General features: G+C 56.0%; 7 protein-coding genes across 7 annotated transcripts in view; 5 read left to right on the top strand and 2 right to left on the bottom strand.

The window, feature by feature from the left end:
• Positions 1–309: 309 nt before the first annotated feature.
• On the top strand, positions 310–2,180 carry VDAG_10080 (spermine/spermidine synthase family protein; the record flags this gene model as incomplete). The annotated part of the gene is made up of 2 exons (XM_009651344.1): positions 310–1,349; positions 1,412–2,180. 2 exons carry the CDS (start codon positions 310–312, stop codon positions 2,178–2,180), a joined length of 1,809 nt encoding a protein of 602 aa, XP_009649639.1.
• A 207-nt stretch (positions 2,181–2,387) lies between these two features.
• On the bottom strand, positions 2,388–3,268 carry VDAG_10079 (uncharacterized protein; the record flags this gene model as incomplete). Its single annotated transcript, XM_009651343.1, has 2 exons — positions 2,388–3,142; positions 3,202–3,268. The coding sequence occupies 2 exons, from the start codon at positions 3,266–3,268 to the stop codon at positions 2,388–2,390; spliced, it is 822 nt and encodes a 273-aa protein (XP_009649638.1).
• A 1,300-nt stretch (positions 3,269–4,568) lies between these two features.
• VDAG_10078 (uncharacterized protein) lies at positions 4,569–11,507 on the top strand (the record flags this gene model as incomplete). Its single annotated transcript, XM_009651342.1, has 3 exons — positions 4,569–4,711; positions 4,746–5,392; positions 5,449–11,507. 3 exons carry the CDS (start codon positions 4,569–4,571, stop codon positions 11,505–11,507), a joined length of 6,849 nt encoding a protein of 2,282 aa, XP_009649637.1.
• A 1,263-nt stretch (positions 11,508–12,770) lies between these two features.
• Positions 12,771–16,217, bottom strand: VDAG_10077 (uncharacterized protein; the record flags this gene model as incomplete). Its single annotated transcript, XM_009651341.1, has 3 exons — positions 12,771–15,423; positions 15,554–16,122; positions 16,200–16,217. The coding sequence occupies 3 exons, from the start codon at positions 16,215–16,217 to the stop codon at positions 12,771–12,773; spliced, it is 3,240 nt and encodes a 1,079-aa protein (XP_009649636.1).
• Positions 16,218–17,361: 1,144 nt separating this feature from the next.
• On the top strand, positions 17,362–18,279 carry VDAG_10076 (uncharacterized protein; the record flags this gene model as incomplete). Its single annotated transcript, XM_009651340.1, has 2 exons — positions 17,362–17,581; positions 17,651–18,279. 2 exons carry the CDS (start codon positions 17,362–17,364, stop codon positions 18,277–18,279), a joined length of 849 nt encoding a protein of 282 aa, XP_009649635.1.
• Positions 18,280–21,738: 3,459 nt separating this feature from the next.
• Positions 21,739–24,088, top strand: VDAG_10075 (GCN20 protein; the record flags this gene model as incomplete). Its single annotated transcript, XM_009651339.1, has 3 exons — positions 21,739–22,521; positions 22,572–22,652; positions 22,703–24,088. The coding sequence occupies 3 exons, from the start codon at positions 21,739–21,741 to the stop codon at positions 24,086–24,088; spliced, it is 2,250 nt and encodes a 749-aa protein (XP_009649634.1).
• A 598-nt stretch (positions 24,089–24,686) lies between these two features.
• The window catches only part of VDAG_10074 (tubulin beta chain), a 2,133-nt gene continuing 1,807 nt past the window's right edge, over positions 24,687–25,012 (top strand). Inside the window, exon 1 of the mRNA XM_009651338.1 lies at positions 24,687–24,791. Within this exon, the coding sequence (XP_009649633.1) occupies positions 24,780–24,791 (12 nt within the window). The 5' untranslated portion in view covers positions 24,687–24,779. The remainder of the gene's footprint in view (positions 24,792–25,012) is intronic.

Below are 25,012 nucleotides of genomic sequence, written 5' to 3'. Positions count from 1 at the left end.
TGGTGCTGCGTTGAGAACCACCAGTGATCAGCGAGTGAGCACGTGTCCCCGTTCTCAAACGACGCTCATCCACCGTACCGCATCTGGGACTTGACTTGACGAAGTAGTTTCTTGGCTTTGCCATCACATTTTTTCTCTTTGAACTTCAGCAGCCGGCTGTTGGAAGGTCTAACTTCTTCTTTTGTATTTCTGGTTGTCGTTTCCTCAGCGCGTCGGTCGGTGCGTTCTCTTCTTGTAGACCCGGAGCCTGACGGAACCGTACCTTCCCCTCCAACGTCACCTCGCCTCATCGACAGCACCACGTTCGACATGGCCTCCAAACGAAAGACCGGAAAGGTTGACGATCTCACGCCTCAGCCTGCGAGCCCCGAGCAATTCGAGAATGAGCTCAAGAATCTAGCCTCGAAAGCCCAGAGGGACTCGGGAGAGTCCTGGATCCTCAAGCAGCTCGCCCTCTATTTCAAAACGACCACTCTGCTCATCCTTGTGGCTACCTACTCCAACGTGTCTTACCTGACTCTTTCGCCAGTTTATGGATCGATCCCATCGTCGGTATGGCATTCCAAGGTCATCATGGGCGCAGCGTTTGCCGGATGGTCTGGAAACATCTGGCTCAACCGCGCACTGCCCATCAAACCCGCCCATCTCCTGCCCGTCATTGCCATGTGGATTCCTACGATCCAATTCTTCCTTTTCGGCTGGAGCAACACCTTCACAGCACACTATGGGCCTCTTGTAACTGAGTTGCTCACTTTGTTTCCCCTGGTCGCCATATCCGCCGCCACCGTCGCCACAATGTTGGAGGATGCTGATCTCTCTTTCCTGCCCCAATTCTTCGCTGAGGCCGGGCCAGGCATCGCATCGTGGCTCATCCTCAAGCTTTTTGAGAACCTCACGGACGGTGTGATTCAGGCATTCATTGGGCAGGCCTTTTTCACGACGCGAATCGGGCTGGAGCTTCTGCTGGGCGCTGCCTATGCCTTGTTCGCGCCCTCGAACCTGATCGTGGTGTCCCTGCCAGCGCTGTACCACACAGCCATGCACAACTGCCATGTCATGTCCCCTGCTGCCACTGTGGGCCTCAACTATACGCTTCAGGCCGACAATTGGATCTTGCTGGACCGCAAGGAGTCACTGACTGGCTACATTTCCGTCATCGAGAGCCTTGACAAGGGGTTCCGCGTCATGCGCTGCGATCACTCGCTCCTTGGAGGTGAATGGATGAAGGTCAGGCCTACAGATCCTCGTGTGGCTGAGCCCATCTATGGCGTTTTTGTCATGCTCGAGGCTACCCGCCTTGTCGAGGTCACAGCCCCTATTCCTGACAATGAGGCCAAAGCTCTCGTCATGTAGGTCTCTCTTGGCCGCAAGTCATAGTCCACGCTGATGAGTCCACGCTAATGAATAACAGTGGCCTGGGTATTGGAACGACGCCAGCGGCTCTCGTCGCGCATGGCATTGATACGACTGTCGTGGAGATTGACCCAGTGGTCCACGAATTCGCTTCCAAGTATTTTCAACTGCCCAAGAACCATACAGCGGTTATCGACGATGCCGTCAGCTACACAGCTTCTCTTGTCAACGATGCGGAAGCTCAGTACGACTACATTGTTCACGATGTCTTCACCGGCGGCGCCGAGCCCATCCCTCTTTTCACTCTGGAGTTCCTCCAGGGACTGAGCTCCTTACTGAAACCCGACGGCGTGATCGCCATTGTGAGTGATGAAACCCGCTGTCTGGCCCCCCCGAAAGCACATGCTGACCAATCTGAGAACTACGCCGGCGATTTTGTTCACCCAGCTCCAAGGATCATCGTTAACACCATCAGGGAGGTGTTCCCTTCATGTCGCATCTTCCGCGAGTCGGCCGCTCCCGACGAAGAGACTTTGGCAAAAGACAAGAAAGATTTCACCAACATGGTCATCTTTTGCAAGAAGACTTCAGGTGACATCACGTTCAGGAGGCCCACAGAGAGCGACTATCTTGGCAGCAGGTCTCGGCGAGCGTATATGATGCCGCAGCACGAGGTGTTGGACGCCAACTTCAAACTCGGCGCTGAGGACGGCATCCTCAGGAACAACGACACGGTTAAGCTGGCGCAGTGGCACCAGAAGAGCGCACTGGGTCATTGGGAGGTCATGCGTACGGTGCTGGACCCCAAGATCTGGGAACTGTGGTGATGGGCTCAAGGCTGACAGCACGAGACTCCCATTTTATAATTTGCTGGTTGCTGCGCAATGCTGTTTCTGAGCGATCACCCACCACCCGTGGCTGTCGTATTATCGATGGTTAGAAGCACAAACACATTACTTGCTTTCCCTTGCTTTCCCTTGCCTACCATCTTGCGTCCTTGGCGGTCTGCTGTGCCCTGTCATGCTTGCCTCTACTCAATCGTCAACGGGTTTCTTTCCCGGCTTGGCAGAGGCCTCTGCCGCTTTGACCGAATGATCCACTCCGACTTCGTTCATGCTCTTGATGTACTCCTCCAGGTAGGCAGGCACCTTGTCCACGGCATTGTACGGCCCGGCGATGGGAGCCCCTAGCGACATGTGCACCGGCACGACGCCCGTCCAGACGTTGCCGACGACCGCCGGGTCCTCCATGTCGTGCTTCTCGTCCCCCGGGGGACCGGAGCGGATCTTGGCGCTGCCGGTAGCGATGCGGACCTTGAGAACGCTCGTTGAGCTCATCTCGGCCTTGTTGGGGGGGATCCTGCTGTTCTGCCAGCGGCCGGCGACGACGCTGTCGGTGATGAGCTCCATGGCGTACAGCTTCTCGTCGTCGGCCTCGACCAGGGTCGCGTGGCCGAAGAGGACGGCGGAGCGGTAGTTGTAGCTGTGGGAGTTGGGGGTCAGCGCGAGGACGAGGCCGTCGACGTGGGTGGCGGCGACGGTGACAGGCATGCCTGGGGGTGAGTCATCGGTCGCGGGACGGCGGGTCAGGTTCATCACGCGGGAGGAGACGTAGCCATGGAGGTAGAGGTCGAGCACGTCGCCCTCGTCGCTGGAGGGACGGTCGAACGAGCCCATCTGACCGATCATGGGAAGGACGGCAGGGAAGGGCGAGTCGGGGGAGTTGAAGGAGACATGAAGCGTGGGGCACGTGTTGACGATGCCGTGGATCACCCTGAGAGAATACGAGGCTGTGTGCAGTGGTGAGTTGTTTCTGCTCCTGGTGATGGTGCCATGCTGGCTGACTCACCTCGTGGGCTGTACCGATTGACGGTGCCGAGGGGCCGTTTGGGGTACTCGAGCTCAGCGCGCGGCATGACGAGATGTGAAATTGTGTTACGGGATAACAACAACTGCGCTCTTGTCTGGGGATCTGAAGGGAAAGGTTGCAGGTCGGTCAGAGTGTAGGATGGGTGCAGACCAGATTTAGTTCAAGGGCTGAGGGTGCTGTGCTGTGAGTGACCGGCCCGGGTTCGTCATCCCGGGCTCCGGGGCCCCCGCATTTTGTGCCGAACGCCGATGGCTTCCGTCGGACAGTGTCTTTAGGACGACTGCACCCTACTGAACACTGTAAAGCGTGCTGACGTGCCAAAGCACGTGCTTCGGACTTGGGGTGTTTCACAATGGCATCTCCTTCCCTTGCTATTTCCCCGTTATACTGCCAGGTGGGTTGCAAAAAAGAAGTGGCAGAAATAAACACCCTATAAGCAGCATATCAGTCAGCATGTCGCACGGGAGAGTACTTCTGTTCAGGCAGAAAATCGCAGGGGATCAATTTGGCAACCCGCCTGCCTGCCAATCAGTAGTACCTTAGGTTAGGTACCTAGGTACCTAGGTAAGGAAGTAGGGGCAAGGAAGCTGCTTTCCAAATCGTCTGGTTGTGGATCGAATATAGCCGCACGTCGTCCGACCAGAGCTTCTTCTTCTTCTTTAGTCCTCCTCCATGACACGGATCACGGAATGCAACATGGTCGACCATCCATCGATCGCAATGCTTTACTCTATTTTGCCGTTGCATTTCATCTGATAACCGAAAAGAGACGGGGAAAAGCCCACGACTGTCGACCCATGACCCACGAGGTCTGACGCTGTCAGTTTCAAGGGTGAAACACCCACACTCGGCGCCACGCCTTTAGGAGGCCCTCGAGCCCTGTCAACCCAACCATGGCCAATGAAAGGCCTGGTCATCTCTCAAGTCCTCTTGCGCCTCAACGTTGTCTTGAGACTGGGGTCGTTTGATGCTCGATGCTCGATGCTGTGCTCGTTCTATTCTCGCCCTGCGTCCCTCCCACCAGCGAGCCCTAGAGACACACTCTGTAGGCTCGACCAAGCGCCTGTCCGCCCTGTGCTTTCTCTGTCCTGTTGCTGTCGCTTGCAGGCCAAACTTTCTACTCCTCCATCTCGTCCATCTTGCCTACTGGTTGCGGAAGGTGTCGATCGAGCTGACTTTCCTTCGTCCGTCGTTGCGTTCCGTCATGCTTATCGTGTAACGTCGGTATCGCCAACATGGTCGCTTTTCTTTTTTACTAGCCTTCGCTTCTTCCTTTCCCTATTGATTGGGGCTTTTCCCTTCGTCACCGGCCGGTTCCGTTTGCCGCCCCGGCGCTTTTCTCAACAATGTCGTTCCCTGCCACCAGTCAGGCCTTGAGCGCTGCCTTTACCTTGTCAGTCAACGCCGCCATGCACTTCATCATCCATGCCGAAAAGGAACAACGCCACGAGAACCATGAGGATGAGGATGAGGATGAGGGGACGATTCGGTAATGTGATCAGCTAACGTTGTGTTACACGCAGTGGCATCGTCTTCAACTCGGCCTCCGCCGCTCTTTATATTTGTATCCAGGGGCAGGGCACCAAAGTATTCCGGGACGGCCTGAGGCTGGTCCTCATCACATTCCTTGCTGGTGCCGCCCTCTGGGCCCAGATCGACTTTATCGCGACCCTCATCGACCCCTCCTCGTCTTTGGGATGTCAAGTCGCCGTCACTTTCGCCTCCTCCTTCGACCAGATCGCGCGCCTTGCCCTCGAGCAGTACCTACTATGGGCCATCAACAGTGGTCTCAAGCCGTCATCCGACACCTTCATCCCCCAGGCGCTCCTTGTCATTCGCCTGCTTGTCGGTGTCGTCTTTGTCGCTTTTCAGCGGACTCAAATGCTGCCCGTCTGCCAGCCGTCGAACAACATGACCGCCATTGGTATTGCTGTCGGCGCCACAGACGCTGTCATTCTCACCCTTTTCGTCCTCCGCGCTTTCACGACCGGACTGGTTCGAGACTACCGCGAGAAGCGTCCCGGCCACCAGCGCGCCATGGCTGTTCTGATGCTCCTTGTTGGGCTCGCTTTGTGGACAGGGGCGAGTGTCCCGTTATTTCTCGGCATTCCGACAATTGACATCATCTGGCGTACAGCTCTGCCTGCGGTAGCCCTCAGTCTTCTACTCGGTATAACGCTCTACAGATGTCTTATCGCGAGATGAATCACTGCTAACACAAGACAGCTCTCGTTGCCGCTTTTCTAGGGCCCCTGGTTCTCACCAAAGCTCATGCATCTGGCTTGCCCCAAAACTCTGCTTCATTGCCCGACGACTTCCAAGATCCTACCACACAATCTCGCGACATATCTTCTTCAGAGTCAAACTTCCCCCCCAACCGATATGAAGATCTCAAGACTGGCACGACGACCTCAATTACGGCCACACGCGCTTTCAACGCCGGTAATGGAGCTGCCGGAGCCGGCTTTGCGGGTGCTGCCGTCGGCGCCATGGCTTGGCAAGAAAGAAAATCGTCTGAAGGAAACACCCGAGCACAGTATCAGAGACCCAGGGGCGATGCTCACACCGGTGGCATAACCGCGGGGAAGCTTGTCATCTCTCACCCAATCCTGCAAAAAGTAGGCGAGGACAGTCCTTTCAACAAGATTGCTACCATCGATCTCGCCACGGCCGCCAGAAATGAGAAGGAGCGACGGAACCTTGCTGCTCTGCAGGAGCCCACGGCCTTGATCGCGCAGCGTGCAGCCCCTCGCCCCCCAGGCCTCACCGCTGAAGAAGCTATCAGGAGATCTCAGAGCAAGATGAGGCGCAAGGAGATAGGCCGGACATCGCAGGACAGCACTGAGCCCAGGTCGTCTGACGAGCCAGATAGACTACTGCCTAGCGCCACCGTCACATCCAGCCAAACTTCGCCAGGTATCGATTCGCTCCGTCGAAGGTCTCCGCGACAGTCGCCCAACGAACTTTCTGTGGCTGCAGAGGAAGATCAGTCGTCGCGTGGCGCGTCACTCCAGGCTGCCCAAGTGCAACAAAGAATCCTGGAGGAGAAACAGCTGCCCCCTCGGAGATCTCTGGAAAGTTCGTCAAGCCAACAGACAGCTGTCCCGAGCGACTCGCCTTCTCAAACATCATTTGCATCGCCATCATCTGGCAAACAAACGGGCTCTCCACCTCGACCGGAGCTGCCCTCCACATGGCCGAAGCAGACCTCGGTACGAGATACCATCAGGCCGTCGAGAATGCAGGCTATGGCGGCTCGAAATCTTCCGGGATCCTCACCACAGCAAGTTCAGAACGACACAAGCTCCTCTCCAGAAACGTCCCAGCCTCTTCCTCCACTTCAGAGACGTGGAACCGTCGGTCTTCCCTCAAACCCTCGAGCCCAAGGCGTGAAAACTGCCGTTCAGGACGGCGAATCCCAACCAACCGTTCTGTTCATGAACCAGATTCAATACAATAATCCCGCTGCGGTACAAAGCATCATCGACGGAGCTGCTGGTAAGCTGCTCGTCACCGCCAACGTCAGGCCCGACGACCCCTCACTTGACCTGGTCAAGGGAAGAGATTCAGTCGTTCACAGGCCGCGGCCTATACCCAGACAACAGGAGAGCGACCGTCAGCTTTTCCCGTCAGAACCATCGCCGAGGGGACATGTAAGAAACAGGTCTGGGGGCTCCATTGCCAGTCGAAAGTCCATCCTACGGTCGACACCCGGTAGCCCGACCCAGTTGCCCGCCCTACCGCCCTTACCCAAGAGTGCAGGACAGCCTTTGCGACCACTGCCAAATGACACAAGAAGCATGACCTTTGACGAGAAGATGGAACTTTTCTTCCCTGGAGCGCCCAAAAGTGCTAACGCTACTGTCAATGGTTTGAGGGGTTCGATACCTGAATTGCCCCCCCTACCTGCCGCCTACGCTACAGAGAAGGTCAAATCCACCGACGAAGGATCAGGCGCGGAACTTGCACAGCGGACTCTCTCCAAAAGGTCCATCGCTTCCTCGCAGCGGACATCGCTTCGAACTCAGAGCATTTTCGAGATTGAGGATGGACCTGTGCACATGCCTGACATCCGCTACACCTCGAAGTTCAGCGTCGATACTTACACAACCACAGAAAGAGTAGCGGCAGATGACGTCCATGACTCCTGGATTCCTATCATGCCGGAGAGGTCGCTGTCCGAGGTGTCGCATGATGGAGCAAGACGTCGGTCATCCCCCGTGATTCCGGTCACTGGCACCAGAATGTCAGTGATCAGTGATGCCCGAACCCGCGACGAGGAGATGACGACAAACTGGGGTTCCATCCACTCGCCCGTTGCGGCTGTCAACATCAAGCAGGCTAGACAAGTTCCCGTATCGACCTATATCCAGAACCCTGACTCTGGGCATGAACCGCGAAACGTCTCCATGCTTGACCAGAACGACGGTAAAGAGGTCATGACGATTATGCTCGATTCATCGATGGAGCATGACATGAGCATGGCTACAGTCTCGTGGTTCGATGACCAACAGCACCCGGATAGCTCGAATGACTCAAACCACCAGTGGCATCATCGTTTGGGCGAGCAATGTACCACTTTTTCCACCAGAAAGGAGAGGGTGGTGTCGCGGAGAATGCCTCCACCAACACCACTGCTTCTGAACTCTACCAGCAAGAATTCGGTCATAGTAGCTGCTGAACCATCTCCACTAGATTCTCCGCAAGAGGCCTACAAAGTCATTCAGCAACAGCTGAAACAACTTGAGGAGATGGATAGGGACCCGATGCAAGACGAAAGTGAGAGGCTCCGTCTACTCGAAAGACTGGAACAGGAGATGGGTCAGCAGGAGTCTCAGTGGCACGATATGCAGAATGGGTTTAGCAGGGATTCCGTTTCGACCGCTGAAACTAGGTTAAGTCGACAATCCGAGGTTGAGAAGGTCAGCGGGGGAACCCAGTCTAGACACTCACAGTCATCCTCGATTGCGGCAGATCGACGTGCCTCTAGACGTGCTCGCCTCCAGAGCTCAGTAAGACCTTCCAGAGACAGTGTTAGCGACACAACCTCTTCAACTGCTGGAGAGAGTCGTCCGCAAAGCCGATGGCAGCAGAAACTTGCGGATGCCGAGTTCGAGTATGCAGATAATGCTGCCGATCTCACCACAACGAAGCCGTTTCTCAACTTCCTGTCGGTGTCTATGCCGAAGGGTCATCTCGGTAGCCCTACCCCACCGGACACTGATGAGTCTGAAGATGAAGGGCGTGACTTCCACAGCCGTGCCAAAGCGGTACTGTCAAGAAAAAACGCACCTTGTGCGAAGCTGTGGAAGCCTGCACCGCCTGAAGCCCCTGCGTCTATCAACAACCACTTGTGGGTTGCGCACGAACGGGTCAGGGCACCTGTCGCCCCGGAGGACCTTCCTGGGCTTTCTGTCCGTCCTGCTGTCCGCAAGACCACGGGCACCCTAGAGATCGAGAGCACTCGCTTGTGGAACCGTCGCAACTCTTTCGCCGCGAAGCCACACTCGGTAACGGTCGGCCTCTGGCGAGGATCCCCTCTCCCCGTTCCCGCCGCCCAACAAGTCAAATCCCGGCCGGTCACGCAGCGTCCGCCCAGAAAGAACAAACATGTCACCCTTCTGCCGGACATTATAGAAAGTCCCAAAGAGATACCCAACAGGCGTGGCACTCTCGGTATTTTCCAGTTCCCTTGGGGTGAGCAATCCGATACCGCTACCATCCAAATGCGGCCCACCATGTTCATGGCCATGCCAGGGACCATGTCAAGCGGAGGACCTGCCATTCAAGCTGTTCTAGAGGCACGTGCGAAGCAACTGGAGGCTGAGGAGTACTCTGCTTCTTTCTTCGACGATTATGACGAGGAGGATGACATGGTTTCCTCCAGTGACGATGATTACGACTATCAAGAGGACGACGAGGACGTGGAAGAGGCGGTGCCCGAGTATGATGAGGATGGCAGTGATTACAACCAAGAGGGGAGCGACGACGACAACGACGACGATGTGGACTTTGACGAAAGCACCCTCTGGGAGATTGCCAGCCTCCTCAAATCGGATCAGGTCCCATCGAAGAACAGCCTCCTGCCACAGCCACACCCAGAGCCTCAACCCACAATTGAGGAATTCTTCTTCGAGCCGCTCGGGTTCGAAGAAGATATTGACAAGCGTCCCTTCGATAACCAGTTTGACCCCAACGTTGGCTACGACTCAATCTCGATCGCACTTGATAGCGAAGAGTCGCCTTCTCTACCTCGGGCCATAGGTCTCTGGACCGAGACGTTAGAAGAAACTACTGTCTCCCAAGGACTGGGGCTGCCGGAGGTGGACGATACAACATGGGATCGTTACCTGCCAACGGCGGAACCTCTTCTGCGCAACAAGCCCAAGAAGGTCGAAGCCGCAGTGATCCAAAGCACGGATCTATGGTCCTCACCAAGCTCTCCTGTCAAGGCCCCAGCATTAATGTTGTGGGCTGCTCCAAAGCTCGCTTCTGCACCTAGTGGAAAATCAGCCAATTCCCCGACAGAGCCATTGTGGACTGCAAAGGGTACGGTGATGACCGAAGAATCACATGGTCTGTATAGCCCAAGCCATGTCCGCTCAGAGTACCGTACAACAACGGCAGAGCCTGCCGCACAGGGGCTTTTTCGGAAGCCACGCTCTGCTGAGGAGCGTCCGGTCGAGCTCCTGACTTCTTCGAGTCTTTGGACGGCGCCTCTTGAGACGGAACCTGAACAGATATGGCTTCTCGCCGCTTCTATGCCACAAGCCGTCGACAAAGCTAAGCTTGAGGACGTAAGTGCCGGCCAGTCTTCCATCATTGAGGCTGTCGAAAACGTGTACCCCAGAGCGACGACCAGCCGTTCGCTGTGGGTGGCGCCTTCGCAGCCTGCTGAGAAGGCCGTTGGGGGCCTCTTTGACGCGAGCGCTTTCCGTCAAGACTTCCGAACAACGTCTGCATCACCCGCAGCTCTGGAACTAGTCCGCAAGCCACGCCAGGTCGTCGAAGCCGTGCCGGAGATTCCACCTTCTACCCTCCTCTGGAGCCAAGACCGTCTAGCTAAAGCCAAACATGCTGATACCTTCTGGATTACTTCTGCCTCTAACGTCCAGAAAGGCATCAGTCCTGCTGCTGCTGCCTTCCTCTGGGTCGCTCCAACTGCGAATGCTAGCCACAACCCCATTGGACTCTATCAGTCTGGCCAGCTCCGAACCGGCTTTCGCACAACCTCAGCTGCGCCCGCTGCTCGGGAAACACCTCGCAAAGCCCGTGTCAACGAAGAGCCTCTTGCGAAATTGAACTCCTCGACGCTTTGGAAGCAGGAAAGCGACGCGTCTGACGAACACAACTGGTTGTCCTTTGCTGGCAATGAGCCTCGGGGCCAGGACTCTCCATCATACCGCAAGAGCATTGCCTCTGAATCCGCGTCACCCACGGACTCGACTGGGCTATCCTCATCCATGGACTCCAGCGTCATCAGCAGTATCAGTCTGCCGAAAGACCGCTTCCCCGATCACCAAGAGCCTGAGCAACCGACCGCGCCTGAATCGAGTGCATATACGCAGGGTATGCTTGAGGTCTCCCCGGATATCAAGATAATGACGCTCGCTGGAGTCTCCGACCAAGTTGAGCCTTCAAAGACTCGCTTACGCCGAAGTACCAAGACCACGAGCGCCGACTGGGACACTGAGCTCCTCTTCGCTGTCGTTGCTGGACAGACACGCCAACACCAGCGACCTCAGGCAGCCACAACACCAGCACATGGAGACGATTCCCATGGTCAGACCATCAACGCAAGCCGCCCTCGCTGCCCGGAGGCCACCGCTGCAGAATGGGACCTGGCTCTCGCGGAGGCCTTGTCATCTGGTACACAAACAGCTGGGATGACTCAGAGTGGAGGGGTAGAGGGATCGGTTCAGTCAGAACCGCTTCTACCAACAATATCCCTCTGGCTCCAGCCTTCGAAGAAGGCTGATATACAAGGTTTCTTGTGGACCCAAGCCATGCCCATGAACCAGAAGCTCGGCATGCCACCTTCCATCGAGAACAGACTGGGCGACATCGAGACTCAGCGTTTGCGTCGGAAACGCGTCCGCGCCTTCATCCCTAAAAGCCGCAGAGCCGAGATCCGTTACCAGATTGCCGCCATCGAAGCCGGCGCTGATCCAGCAACTGTCGGCCTCGTGAATTTCTCTGGCCACAGCCTCTGGACTGCTGAGGATGCGTCTCGGCCCGAAAGTGTCCACCTCCGCGGCCAAGGTCGGGATTGGCTCCGCCTCTGAAGAAGATATCACACCTTCTGATCGAGCTTTTCTGCCTTCGGGAGTGATTTTCCCATGTTACTCACTGTCCCAGCGACATGTTTCCTTTCCTATTTCTTTTCTCTCTCTATAGTTGCTCCAATCAATACCCTCGTTGTTGCAAGAGTAAACAAGCAGGCTCGGCACCTGCCGCTCACTCTCTTGTCCCTTTTTCTTTTTAAGTTTCCCCGCCTTCTCACACATCGCACTCATGTACAATAACTTCCCAGAATACACATACGCTGTTGCACTATATAGTCAATATCAAAGATATATCGTGCCAACTACTGTGCTCTTGAAGCAGGGACCTGCCGAAAAGAAGGGATTGACTAGCTTGCTAATATGTGAACCCCACCGGCCATTGAGGACTTCACTCAATGGCTTGAAAATTTACATGATGAGGGTGAACGCCAGCAAGAATCTGTTGATCTGCTCCTCGAGGGATTGCGGCTTCAGCGTCTGCGACAGACGCTCAGTCTCATTACAGCGGACACACAAGCACCAGTATAAAAAGTTCGCCTCTCAACAGGGCGTAACGCACAGGGCCAGTCGCACACGACACACCAAGACTGCGAATTGGGAGGGTCTGGCAAAAGACGTGTGAATACAGGCGCATGATTGATCTGATTTACTCTTTCTCGTCATTGCTTTAATGCCTTGCGTGCCGCCGTTTGTATGCGAGTTTTGTCCCAAATCCCATAATTCCGAATGCATCTTGAATGCTGTGCAGTCGTCATCCTCGAGGTCATGCCCAGGTCCTTTTACTGGGAGTTTTCTCTTCCGATTCCCCTGGGAGTCCCGCCTGCCCCCCTTCCACCACCGTATCCTCGTATCCCGACCTCCAAGCCATTCATCCACCCCTCGGCACGTGGCTCATAGCGGGTCGAACCCTTGTATCCGTCCTATAATTAAATCTCTCATGATCGCCGACGGACAGCCAAGCTATCCAAGCTGCCCTGGCAGGGTGGGCTGGCCGAGCATTACGTAGCGCGTGCTTTCGTTGCCAGCCTATTTTGCCCACGCCTCACCCCTTCGTTGCGTTGACTCGTATGACGCAGGCCATGGCCAAGCCGTCTTTTATGTGCATGTCGTATGAATAAAAAAACAAAGAGAAAAAAAGAGAAGAAAATCCTGACCGTCGCTATGCAGGCAAGGGAAAAGAGAAGTGTCGTACAGTTACATCAGATAAGGGAGACGCCATGTTTCTAGACCCGTAGTGACCGGAAACTAGTTGTGTGCTCCCTCTCAACTGACAGTCATCATCTGCATTCGTTGGTTGAGACCAGTCGATGGCGAGGCCTCGTGAGAGCCGCGGCTCAGTACCGAATTCGTACTTTGGCTATGGGGTAGACGCTTGGGCGGACTGGATGATGGTGGTTCAGGTGTAAAGACACGGGTAAAGGCAGGGCTTTCGCGCTCATGACGACGAGGGGTCCTCATGGGACTGGAGGTGATCTGGTCAACACGGCGGACAGCCTCGGAGAGCAAGTCTCGCAAATCTCCTGCCCGCTTGACCAATGCCTTCAGATTGTTTGTGCCAAAGTGAACCTTGTCTTCCGAAGCCCTCGCGGAGTTGTGAGACGAGTCCGACGTAGACCGTTGCTGCATGGCGTCCAGCACCGACTTGACAATGTCGGTAACGTCGTGGCCCCCCATGTTTATGTTGTTCTCAGGCGTCTTCGGTCGGGAGGATGCGGCGCTGGCATCAGTAATTGATCCATTGCCTCCGAATATGTCATCGTCAGGGCTGAAGACCGATCGCCTTCGTCCTGCAGGGCGTTCCCGGATGACAGTCGTCTTGGCTAGGTGGAGGTCGTGTGCCTCGAAGGAATCCTCTGGCTTCTTTGCAGTCTCCGTGTCCATATCGTTGCTGTCTGCCAAACGCTCGTTGACGCTGTAAGGCTCGAAATCCAGATCCGAAGAATCAACGTCCATGCCTTCCAACTCATCCTCGTCGGGTGAGGCCAGGGAAATTATGCCTTCTGCCTCGTGCCACAGCGCCGCATGGGTGCCGTCGAGTAGATCGAGATCACGGCCATGTCGACAGAGGCGCTTGAGATCATTGACGAGGAGGGAAAGTTCCCTAATTTGACCAGAGTGTTGCTTCAGGCTGGGTTGCGATGCTTGAATCGACGCTGGGACCATCATGGATAGATCCCCAATAGAGTGGAAACCTCCGCCCTCATCACTGCCGCCAAACTCGAAATCGTCGTCCCAATCTTCGCTGGCACCCTTGGTGCCGAGTCCCCATGTGCCGAATTTCTGCGTCGCAGCTTTGGCATTGTCCGTTGGATCGTATGCAACGGGGACACTTTGGCTCCTGACGTGCGCAACGACAGGTCCCTTGCGGTTGGAAGGACGACCACCTCTCATGTCCATCTCTTGGCGGCCGTGAACTGTCTTGGGGCGGAGCTGGCCCTCTGCACCATGCTCGCCCGGGTTCGTCTCCGTCCAGTCAAAGAGGTTGCTGCGAGGCCTCTCGCCGCGCAAGTCTTGCGCCACATCTGCGACGTCTTTGCCGCTGATACTGGCTAATGCTAGTCGCAGGTTAGGGCTGACACCTCTCGAGTTCATCGAGCTGGGTGGTGATAATTGGTTGCCGAACCCCATTTCGTCGTCGTCCCTGGCCCAATCGTCTTCAAAATCGTCTTCTAGAGAGAGTCGTGCTAGCTCTTTGTTGGACAGAGAGTAGTCGTTCGAGGGGCGCTCGTAGCTGTATCCGGTCGGCGCGGATGCGATGCCTGCGAGGTTCTTGCGGTCGTGGCTAGCCCGGACGGGCGTTGACATGTTTTCGTCCTCTTCCATAATCATCTCGTCAGCATCCCAGCCACGCCCGAGTATCTCTTGGATGGACAGCCGCTTCGTCTTCCCATTGCCTGCGGTGCTGGGGGGCGACTCGTCGAACATGGACTCGAGTGGGCTCTCGACGGCTCGGTTGCGTACCGATGCCAACGTTCGTATCGAGTCAAACATGGTGTCGCTCCTAAAATCTGTGTCTTCATCATCGCCGGAATTAAAGCCCCGCACCTCGTAGTCAGAGCTGTTCAGCGTGGAGCTTCGTTCGTGCCTCGCATTCCTGTAAGAGGCCATGGCTGCCGAGCTCTGTGAGCTGCCGGATGGCTGATTTGACCGGGGCTGTGGCACAGTCGCTGACGACCCTAGCCTTGTGAGGTCGACGTTGAAACTCGAGAGGCGAGACAATGGGGGAAGCGGGGAGGATGAATTTCGCTGGCGCGCCATGTGCAAGGCGGATGTGGATTGCTCAGGATTAGTGCGTTGTTGCCGATTATGCAGTGTCAATGCGTCTCCTGCAAGACTTGCAGGGCTAGCGAGGCTGTCCTGATTTGCTTTCTGCAAGGAAGAAATCGGTGCAGAGACATGACGCCTAGTCCCATCTCTCGGCTCCGCTCCACGTTTCGATCGCCGCAAGCTTCCCGTTCTCGAGAAGAGATTGGTCGGGGACGAGAAATGCGTCGACAACGAACGTCTTGCGCGTTTTGTTGGTGTGTCGTCAGGAGTCCCACCAGAGCTTCCCGTATCCTGGATTTCCTGATTGGGCGATGAAGACTCATCGACAGAGTACAATGCGTCCCCTGCGCCAGACGTAGTGCTGACCACGCTAGCTCGGACGAGATAGATATATTTCTTATCCTCAACAAAGACACGTAGTCGTTTCGACAGAGGCGCCCCTCCGCGTTCGAGTAAACGGTCCGGCGTCCTACTGACAGGCACGTTAATGGTTCGCGAATGAAACAGTGAGGTCCAGCGCGAGGGTTCAGCAGTTCTGGGAGGGTGGTAGGGCTCGACCGGCGACAGAGACAAAACATCTTGCGCTGGCATGTAACGATCGAGTGAATATTGCTGGGCCTCCCAAGCCCTCGGTCGAGTCGTAGTCGAGCTGGTTTCGCTGCAAAGTTGCCGATCGCTGATGGCTAGTGGCGGGGCGGCGGAGGGACGGGAGGTGCGACTTGGCGCGACGCCGCATCGCCGCTCCGTTCTGATGAGCAGAAGGAGCGCGCTTCACTAACTTGTTTGGAGGCAGGGGGGTCTGATATGTGCCTGATGGCGACAGAATTGGGGCCGAGGATCCATGGGAGAAGGCAATGGAGTGCGTTTCAGGGCCAGCGCTGGACCGAAGACTACCGTGTTGTGAAAGCGGTCGCAACGACAGGCGTCTCATCCAGGAGCCATTGGATGATACCGAGTCACGCGAGTCCTCGGCCGTGGGGGCCACGGTGCCGTCGGCCTGGCGAACGAACGATTGCCTCCGGCTACTGACTTTGGGCGGCGTAAGTTGGGTGCTGCTCGTGGGACGCTGAGGGCGGGGGGTGTTTGCAGTCGTGGGTGAGAAGGAAGCATCAGGGAGAGAGCTGGGGTGAAACACCTCGGCGGGAGGGTTCAGGCTTGCAGAGCTGGTCCCTGGGCGAGAGGAAGCAGGTGCGCTGCTCAGGCGAGGGTTGTAGGAAGCGCCATCGTAGTTGGTGTACGCCCGTTTTCTGTTGAAGGTCGAGGTCGGAGGAGGACTTGGTTGGGGCTCTGGCTCAGCAAATGCCAGGCCCAAGGCAGCTGCAGCAAGCGCAGCACCGGATCCAACGAGCTGTTGTCAAGTGATGGGTTAGCTGGCATGCTCAATCGAACCAGGCAGATGGTGCAAGGGGAACATCCTCGACGTACGCTTGGAACCGTCTGCATATTTGCTGAGCGGAACGACTCAGGCAACGGAGCCAGTGGGAGAAAGCATGCGGACGAAGCGTGTGTCTTTGTTGTTGAGAGACGAACGAAGCATGATCAAGGCATGAGGTTGCTGGAGAGAAAGAGTAGAAAGCGTATCCCGTGTCGTTCGTCGTCGTGTTCGGTCGTACCAGGTATGCGAGAGACAGGCTGGTTGGTCTCAATGGTTTCGAGCTGCAAGAAAAGACAGTCTCCTTTGTCCTTTGGGTGGTTTCGACGGGGGGGTATTGGAGGTGTCGAGAGAAATCGGTACTGTAAGGAAAACAAAACAACCCTACAGTGACACCGACAGCGAGGCAAGCCAATGCCTACAGAGCCCAATCAATGAACGAGAGGACAGGCCAAAAACGCCACCACCATCCGTTTGGGTGGGAGGAGAGAGGAAGAGGGAGAGAGGGTGGAGGAGGGATGGGTTTGCGGAGTGAGAGTTGACTTGACTACTCGAGAGCCCAAGAAAGAGAAGAGCGTGGGAAGAAGGTCGTTCGCAGGGTGGAGGTTAGCAGAAACTGGGGAGATTCAGTCGTCCGACGCTCCAGTCAGTCCTGCCTGCATGGGTGCAAGCGCGTGTGTTTGTGGTATGGAAGGTATGGGAAGGCAAGATACCCAGCAGTCGGTAGGGGAGGGAGACGAGACGAGCTGGCCGAGGTGAGACGGGGAACGGGAGACAGAGATACCTAAGGTACGGGTGCAATGGGCCAGACTTGGGGGGGAGGGCGTTCCATCACTGTTGTCGTTGTCTGCTCTGTTGGCTGGTGCGCTTTACAAGCCTGTAAGCCTGTTCGTGCTCGGTGCCAGGGAGGGAACGGGCAGCCAGGGCCGTCATGCTCAGGGCAGCAGGAGAATGTAGGTACCGGATGGGTAGAGCAAGTACCTCACTCGGGTACCCAAGGTACCTACGCCAGAGCAAGGTGCAAGCAGCATGTAATTGGACAGTGGATACGAATGACGGCAGGCGCTGGAGCGCTGGAGATGAGCGCTGTAGGGATCACGCTTAGGCGAGCGCGGGCGAGCAGGTTGACTCGCTGGAGCGGGGAGCAGATGGGGAGGGGGGCCTTGGGGGGCAGGCGCCGCTCCAAGACGGGTGTGCACAGGGCAGCTGGGCGACATGTGGTGTCTCTGGACCTGGTCCATCTGCCCGCTTTCCATTGCTCTGCCTGGCGCAGGCCGCACGCAAGCCGCAAGCCGCAAGCCGCAAGCCAAGGCAGTGGGGGCGCTAGCTTTCCCTGTAAATCCTTCCTTCCACCATCGGCGGGTATTATTGTTGTGCCTGCTGGGAAATGCATTTGCACCTCTCTACTCGACTGCGAGCCAAGCCAATTTTCCACGTATGTATTACAAGCAGCTGCATATGAGATGCACCCCCATGTACGATTTACTTGTACTGACCTGTACAGCATCATGTGCCTTGCCTTGTACATTACCTAGTGCAGCATGCCGTGCCTTGACTTGTCACCCAGCGCCAGCCTGCCTGACGGCGCCTACCCAGATAGGCCAATGTAAACAGCAGCAAGCAGGCAGCACGCACTTCGCCGGGGGAGGCCACTCGCTCACTACGACAAAGGACTGTCAGCCTCAGTACAAAGCCAGCATGCTGCCATCCATCGATGGTTTCCCTCCTCCGCCTCCACCTCCACCGCTCCCGTCACCTGCATCTCCCCAAGCCCCTTCTGCATGCCTCGATCCGGACACCCGACCACGTCTCGATGGTTCTTTGACGTTGTTGACATTGCTCTTCCGACATCGACGCCAACGCTTCAGGTCGGACCAGGGCCCACGCTACGACCATGTCGGCTCTGGTCTCGGTGGTCTGCGCGCCCTCTTGTTGCTTTTGTTTCTCCTCCTCCCAAAACAAGCCGAGATGGGCATCGATCTAAGAATCCTAGCGCCGTCGGCTGAGACCTATCATCTCACTGGACCGGCTTTTCGTCCACTGGACACGACAGGCAAGCAAGGCCCCGACCCTGGGCCTGGGGAGGCAGTCCTTCGGTCCAAGTCCAGCCCGCCAGCAGGGGGTAGCCTGTGAAGAATGGGGGGAGACCAGGGGGGTGGAGGGGCCATGCTCTGAAGGCGGGCCAAGGCGAGATGACTGGATGCCTTGTACCCAAGGACTCAAGGATGAAGTTGGCCGACGTTTTCCCCTTTCAGCTTATTACCATAGCAAAAGGCCCCCGGCTAGAAGAGGCCAGCCAGAGTGCCTTCCCCAGGATGGACGTGCTGGGGTGCTTGCACAGCATGGCAACTTGGTCGAATAGCTGCTCACTTTCTGAGACTACGGCACAGCTTCGCTGCGCTGGCGAGTTTGTCTCGTTCGTGTCACCCTCATCAAGCATAATCCGGGCCAGTCGGTTGTGAAAGGGCTCCCCCAAGTCCTCTTCGTCAGCCATGTAAAGAAGAGACAGGGACCCTCTTGTTTCTCTGACGCGCGGAACATGGGGCTTAAACCTGACTTTGTCCGACAGGCACACTGCTGCGGGATCAGAGGGCCATTCCTTGCATTTCCCGGTCCACCAGTGCGCTACAAGCAGGCACGCCCCGCGTACCGTGTACCTTGTACATGGCGCAGACCCGAAATGCACATCGGTTGTTGGCTTCCTTGCATCGAAACGAATATCAACAACGATATACCCAGACTGCGACCTTGACCGAGTCCTTACATGTCGCCTTGTTATATTGGTGTTCCATCCGGCCCGGCGACATGCGACAATGGTCCGTCTGGTTCCATCGACCCCTCCTCGACTTCGAGCCGGCGTGGTCCATTTACCAGTTGGTAACAAGCAGTCAACAAAAATTCAACAAAAATTCAGCTGTTGAATGACTGGTGGTTGAGTGCAAGTGTGTAGCCGGGCGCCGACGAAAGGTCCCCACTACTATTGTACTGTCCTGCCATGTTTCCGCCACTCCTCCTTGTCGGCGCCCTCTCGGATTGCCCCTCGGTGTTGGCTAGGGCAAGATCTGGAGAACTTTAAATGACAAAGGCCAAGTCAAATAGCCAGTCTTGGGCAATCAGACAGTATCTGGTACCTGCCTCGTAGCGCGCATTGTTGAACCATGCTTGGCTTCAGCTTGACTCTAGGCGTGGCTTCGCATAGGCGAACAATATGGTGATACCGCAGGAGGACGCTTGTCTTCCACACATCCATATTCATGAGCCCTGCGGCATGCTGTGCTTGACAAGAGATTGACATGCACCGTCTTACTGCTGCTTGCCGCTCCGCCTGCTCTGTCGCGTCTAGGTCGCAGCGGGCTAAATTCGGGTTTCTTTCTGGACTGCCTTTGATCCCTCGTGATCCCCAATGCCTATCTACCTGCTTGGTCATTTTCCCGGTTTCATCGTCGGGCGATGAACAGAGGGGTCGATGGCTGGGCTTCCCACTGTGAGGGCTCTGCTTCGTCTAGCGTCGCCTCTAGCCATGCGCTACGACGTGTTGGTGACGTTGGAGCTGCTAACCTAGGCCCCCAAACCTGGCTCCGCGCAACGCCGCAGCATGATCCTCGGGCGCTGGTGTCAAGCTGGAGTGGAGGGTGGGGAGAAATCACCTCAATTCCCATCGGTTGCTTTGTGGCTCTCACACTCTCTCCGGCGGTGGCTCTCGACTAGCAAGCCAGAAGTGAGAGGAGCCAAGCTCGGCAATGCCGATGCTGCTATGGGCTTTCCTTGGAGCTTCCGGGACATCGGCAGCTGCAGCAGACAGCAGACAACCTAGGAAGTGAGGAACGAGGAGCTCCTGCAGGACGTCTCTTACATGTTTTGCGTCCAACTTTTCGTGTTTGTCCTAACGATGGGCCTCCGCCTGCTGCTGAATACGCGCTTGTGCATGGAAGAAGCAACAGTCGGATGCATCCCCGAATGCATCCACGGCTTTGCATCATTCTCTGGGGTTAGAATGGAGAGTTCGTTGCCGTGCCAGCCTGTCAACGCATACACACCGACTCTCCACGGTTTGTTTCACGTTGTGTTTGTGGCTCAACAATAGCCAGCGTAGCAAGCAGGGGAGAACACCAGGCGTAAAGGTAGGAAACTCTTGACAATAAATCAACAAACTCATTTCAAGCGCAAGCCCGCGGCTGGGACTTTCCTCTCCAGCTGCAGGCAGCGTCAACGCAGATTTTTTTTTGTGGTCGGTGCGGATGGAAAATTGACGCTGACGGGTCAGCATGCAAGGAGACCTTGACAATGGGCCTTTTCGCTGCTTACCCGAAGTTTTACTCATCTTAAGGTCGTCGAGTTGGCATGTCGCCTGCGAGCGATTGGCCGGCGCACGACATCGAACCCCTGTAAATCGCGTGTTTCTAGCGTGCTGGGACGCGGTCGTGTGTCGAAAGCAGGCCATCGGCACGCGAACCTGACGCGTTCGCTAATCTTGGACCGATCCAAAACAGTAACCGATGTACGGGCTAATCAGCATCTGGTTTTGGTCATGTAATTATGTCTGGAGCATAAGATGGACGGCACATCGCAAAGGAGTACTCAATCACGTCAGATGGAGATAGAGGGGCCCATCTGACCGTGGCCGGGGTTGCCCGCCTTGCGGCTCAGCTCACAATGTTGGCGTCCCACCATTTCGCAATAACTTTTATTGATACGGGGCGACAGTAGGATTGGCTGACAATCCTCAGCTTGAGTGGGGTCCCGCTTCAGGTAGAGCTGATCGCCATCCCCTCATTGGAACGGGGTGTTGTTGACGAGCTTTATCTGCATCGGAACACCCTTTTGCTGCTGACGCCCGGTGGCCGTATAACTTGCCTGGGACCTTGAGCCAATCCTTTGCCATCTTCGGGACCGTCATCTTGCAGTCTTCCGCCTGCCTTGGTTTATTGTTGAGGGATGCGTGTTTCCTACGGATCTGACTTGCTTGCTTGAACTTGAGCACCCGCCGGTCACCAGATGACAAGCTGCAGGGGTGCTGAGCTGTAGCACCAGGCACATCTCGTTGTCGCACAATACAGTCAAAACACGAAACCCCATTGTTCGACTCAATTTTGGCGTGATGATGCTAGGATGACTTGCCCCTGAGCACCAGCCTTAGGGTCCATCCAGGCTGCTGTGATTGCACCCTAAGAGCATGCCGCTCGCACGTGTTCACAGTCCTTCTAGAAATCATGATGGGGTAGGCGTGAGTGACGTCCACTCTACATGAGAATATTTGTGCCCATGTAGTCTCTCTTCAATTGTATGTTTCAGGGCATCTATCACTGAACTGATTCCGTGGTTGATGACACGTGATCATCCTTCAACCCCGCGCTCATGCCCCACCTCACCCGATATTCAGCCGCTTATCGCTTATCTCACAGTCAACTTCACGGTTCGATTCGTTGTGGAAGGAAAATGGTTGCTGGGTGTTGTGTTTGAGCCTTCATCGAACAAGATATTGGGATTTGTTAGGCAAGACTTTCACAGTCTTCTCCTTCGCAGCCCGTTCACAAAAGAACACAAGTGGTTCTATCCCAAAACTCTTTGTGAGATCGAAACATCGTCATCAAAATGGAGGCCGAAATCAGAAACGTCCTCCCCAATATCGACCCTGTGCTTTCCGAGTACTCTGTGGGTTATCTGTCTCATGCCTCAACCGCTTACGCCGACGAGGACGCCACCGACTCTCCACTCTCCGAGGCTGCGTTTGCAATCACCCAGCTGCTCATCTCCGCCTCCGGGAACCCAGATGCTAAACTTCATCAGAAGATTGAGCAGTTGGTGGAGAAGTGGGTAAACACCTACAGCTCTGCCAATGGCTCTGAACGAAGAGGACCCTCCGCTGTGAAGCGTCTCGACCAGACTGTTCATGTCGGGTCCGCGAGGAACATGTCGTCGACACTGGCTGTGTCGACGGGAGCTGTTGATCTGGAATCCGCCAACGTACGTAAGGTTGAGTCTAAGGTCGACAGGAAGAAGCTGGAAAAGGCGGAGCGCAAAATTGCTGCCAAGCAGCAGAAGAAGACATTCAAGACTGTCGAGTACGAAGCTTCGAAGCTTCTCGAGCAGCCAGAGTCCACCCAGTCTTACGAAGAGTTCTACATGGCTGTCAACCCCTTGCAGCTCGGAGCTTCGGCAGGCGCGGGCAAGACCAAGGACATCAAGCTGGACAACATCGACGTCTCTATTGGCGGACTCCGTATTCTTACCGATACCAACTTCACCCTGGCGTATGGGCACCGTTATGGTTTGGTTGGTAACAACGGTGTTGGTAAATCGACATTGCTACGCGCTTTGGCGCGGCGAGAGCTTCCCATTCCCCCTCATATCTCGATTCTTCACGTCGAGCAGGAGGTAAGCTGAAAGCCATCAGCGACTTTGAGTCTCTGTTAACGTGTATTTAGATCACGGGAGACGACACACCTGCGCTGCAGGCCGTGCTTGACGCTGACGTGTGGCGTAAAGTCTTGCTCAAGGAGCAGTCGGTAAGCCAATGTGCCCAGAGACTACAGATGAGTGGACTAACTCGATACAGGAAATCACTGAAAGGCTTGCAGAGATCGAATCGCAGCGAGGCTCCATGGCAGACACGTCTGCTGATGCCGCCAAGCTTGATAGGGACCGCGAAGTTCAGGACCAAAGGCTTGGTGACATCCAGGCCAAGCTCGCGGAGATGGAATCAGACAAGGCTGAGCCGCGCGCTGCGAGCATTCTGGCTGGTCTTGGTTTCTCCGCTGAACGCCAGCAATTTGCGACCAAGACGTTCTCGGGTGGTTGGAGAATGCGTCTGGCTCTGGCGCGTGCGCTGTTCTGCGAGCCTGATCTCCTCCTTCTCGACGAACCGTCCAACATGTTGGATGTTCCGTCCATCACCTTCCTTGCCAACTACCTACAAGGATACCCGAGTACTGTGCTTGTTGTCAGTCACGACAGGGCCTTCCTCAACGAGATTGCGACAGACGTCATCCACCAACACTCACAACGCCTGGACTACTACCGCGGTGCCAACTTCGACACATTCTATGCCACAAGAGAGGAGCGAAAGAAGACAGCGAAGCGGGAATACGAGAACCAAATGGCCCAACGTGCTCACTTGCAGGCCTTCATCGACAAATTCCGGTACAATGCCGCCAAGTCGTCCGAAGCGCAGTCCCGTATCAAAAAGCTCGAGAAGATGCCCGTACTGGAACCGCCCGAAGCAGAGTACAGCGTCAAATTCATCTTCCCAGACGTCGAGAAGCTGTCGCCGCCCATTATCCAAATGTCTGGTGTGACATTTGGCTACTCACCCGACAAGATCTTGCTTCGCAACGTGGACCTCGACGTTCAGCTAGACTCGCGTATCGGCATCGTTGGTCCCAACGGTGCTGGTAAGACAACGGTGCTCAAGCTGCTCATCGGTCGCTTGTCACCATCGACAGGTATCATCACGCAGCATCCTCGTCTTCGGGTCGGCTTTTTCGCTCAGCATCACGTCGACGCACTGGACCTTACCACAAGCGCTGTGAGCTTCATGGCCGCTAACTACCCTGGCAAGACGGACGAGGAATACCGGCGGCAGCTCGGTGCGTTTGGTATCAAGGGTACTACGGGTCTTCAGAAGATGGGTCTGCTGTCTGGTGGTCAAAAGTCGCGTGTCGCTTTCGCATGCCTCGCTTTGACCAATCCTCAGATCCTGGTTCTTGACGAGCCTTCCAACCACTTGGATATTGAGGCTATGGATGCTCTTTCCGAGGCGCTGAACCAGTTCCAGGGCGGTGTCCTCATGGTGTCTCACGACGTGACGATGCTACAGAATGTGTGCACGTCGCTATGGGTCTGCGACGCTGGCACAGTGGAGAAGTTCCCGGGAGACGTTCAGGCGTACAAGAAGCGTATCGCTGCACAGGCGGACGCTGCTGGTGTCGTCAAGGCCCATTAAGGGTAGTTGCAGGTAGATCATCAGGCGGATGGAGATGAGGTCTGACTAAGACATATGAATGAGATGCTCGAACCCCGTTCATACACGATACGCCCACTCTTCTCACTCGAGTCCGATAAGACCTCAGAAGTCATCTTTTGCAATCTTGATGTTTATTTTCCTCACCGCCGGCCTGACGTGCTACTCATATCCCAATCGGTTGCCACTGGTGCTTTCGGTTGTGATGCTGTCAAATATTGGACGTCTTGACCGTCGTGATCCTCAGGCCAATGTTCTCGGGCAGCAAATGAAGTTGATGGAGACCCCCCCTTCGGCGCTTGAAGCTCTCAATGCGGGGGCCATCATGGGGTGGGCGCCAATCACGCCTCTCCCGGAACTGGCATTCGCTGCTGTTGGGCCTGACCATGCCATTTTGGGCAGTCGCGCGCACAGTCCCTCCCAGGTAAACAAGCGAGACCAACGCAGCACTGCAGCACCCCCCCCCCCTGTTTGCCCCTTCCTCTGCCTACCCAGCCCATGGCGGTGAACAAAATCACTTTCACCTTCCGACCCCGAAAATCAACACCACTTCCCTCCCTAACCTCCCTCACCGTCCCACCCACCCGCGTCTTCCTGAAGCTGTCCTCTGCTTCCAAGCTCTTCCCAGCCTTGCCTATCGTCGTTCAGCTTCCTCAGCCTTCCCAACATCAAGATGCGTGAGATTGTAAGTCACTCCCATTCCAGCCCAACACTCGACGCGTCTCTTTCCCACCCATTCGGCCGCCCCTGAACTCTACCCCGCTGAGTCCTGAACCACGTTGTCCCGACCTCGCCCGCGATCACGACGGCACTCGAAAAACGACGTCAAACCTGACCGTGCTACACTCCTCCTGAAGTCCATGGACTGACCTTGGTTTCCCTCTCTCTTAAGGTCACCCTCCCAGA

The sequence above is a fragment of the Verticillium dahliae genome, genomic scaffold (assembly GCF_000150675.1).
Source record: "Verticillium dahliae VdLs.17 supercont1.31 genomic scaffold, whole genome shotgun sequence".
Lineage (NCBI taxonomy): Eukaryota > Fungi > Ascomycota > Sordariomycetes > Glomerellales > Plectosphaerellaceae > Verticillium > Verticillium dahliae.
The sequence above is the reverse complement of the archived record's forward strand: the minus strand, read 5'-3'. Positions and strand labels throughout refer to the sequence as shown.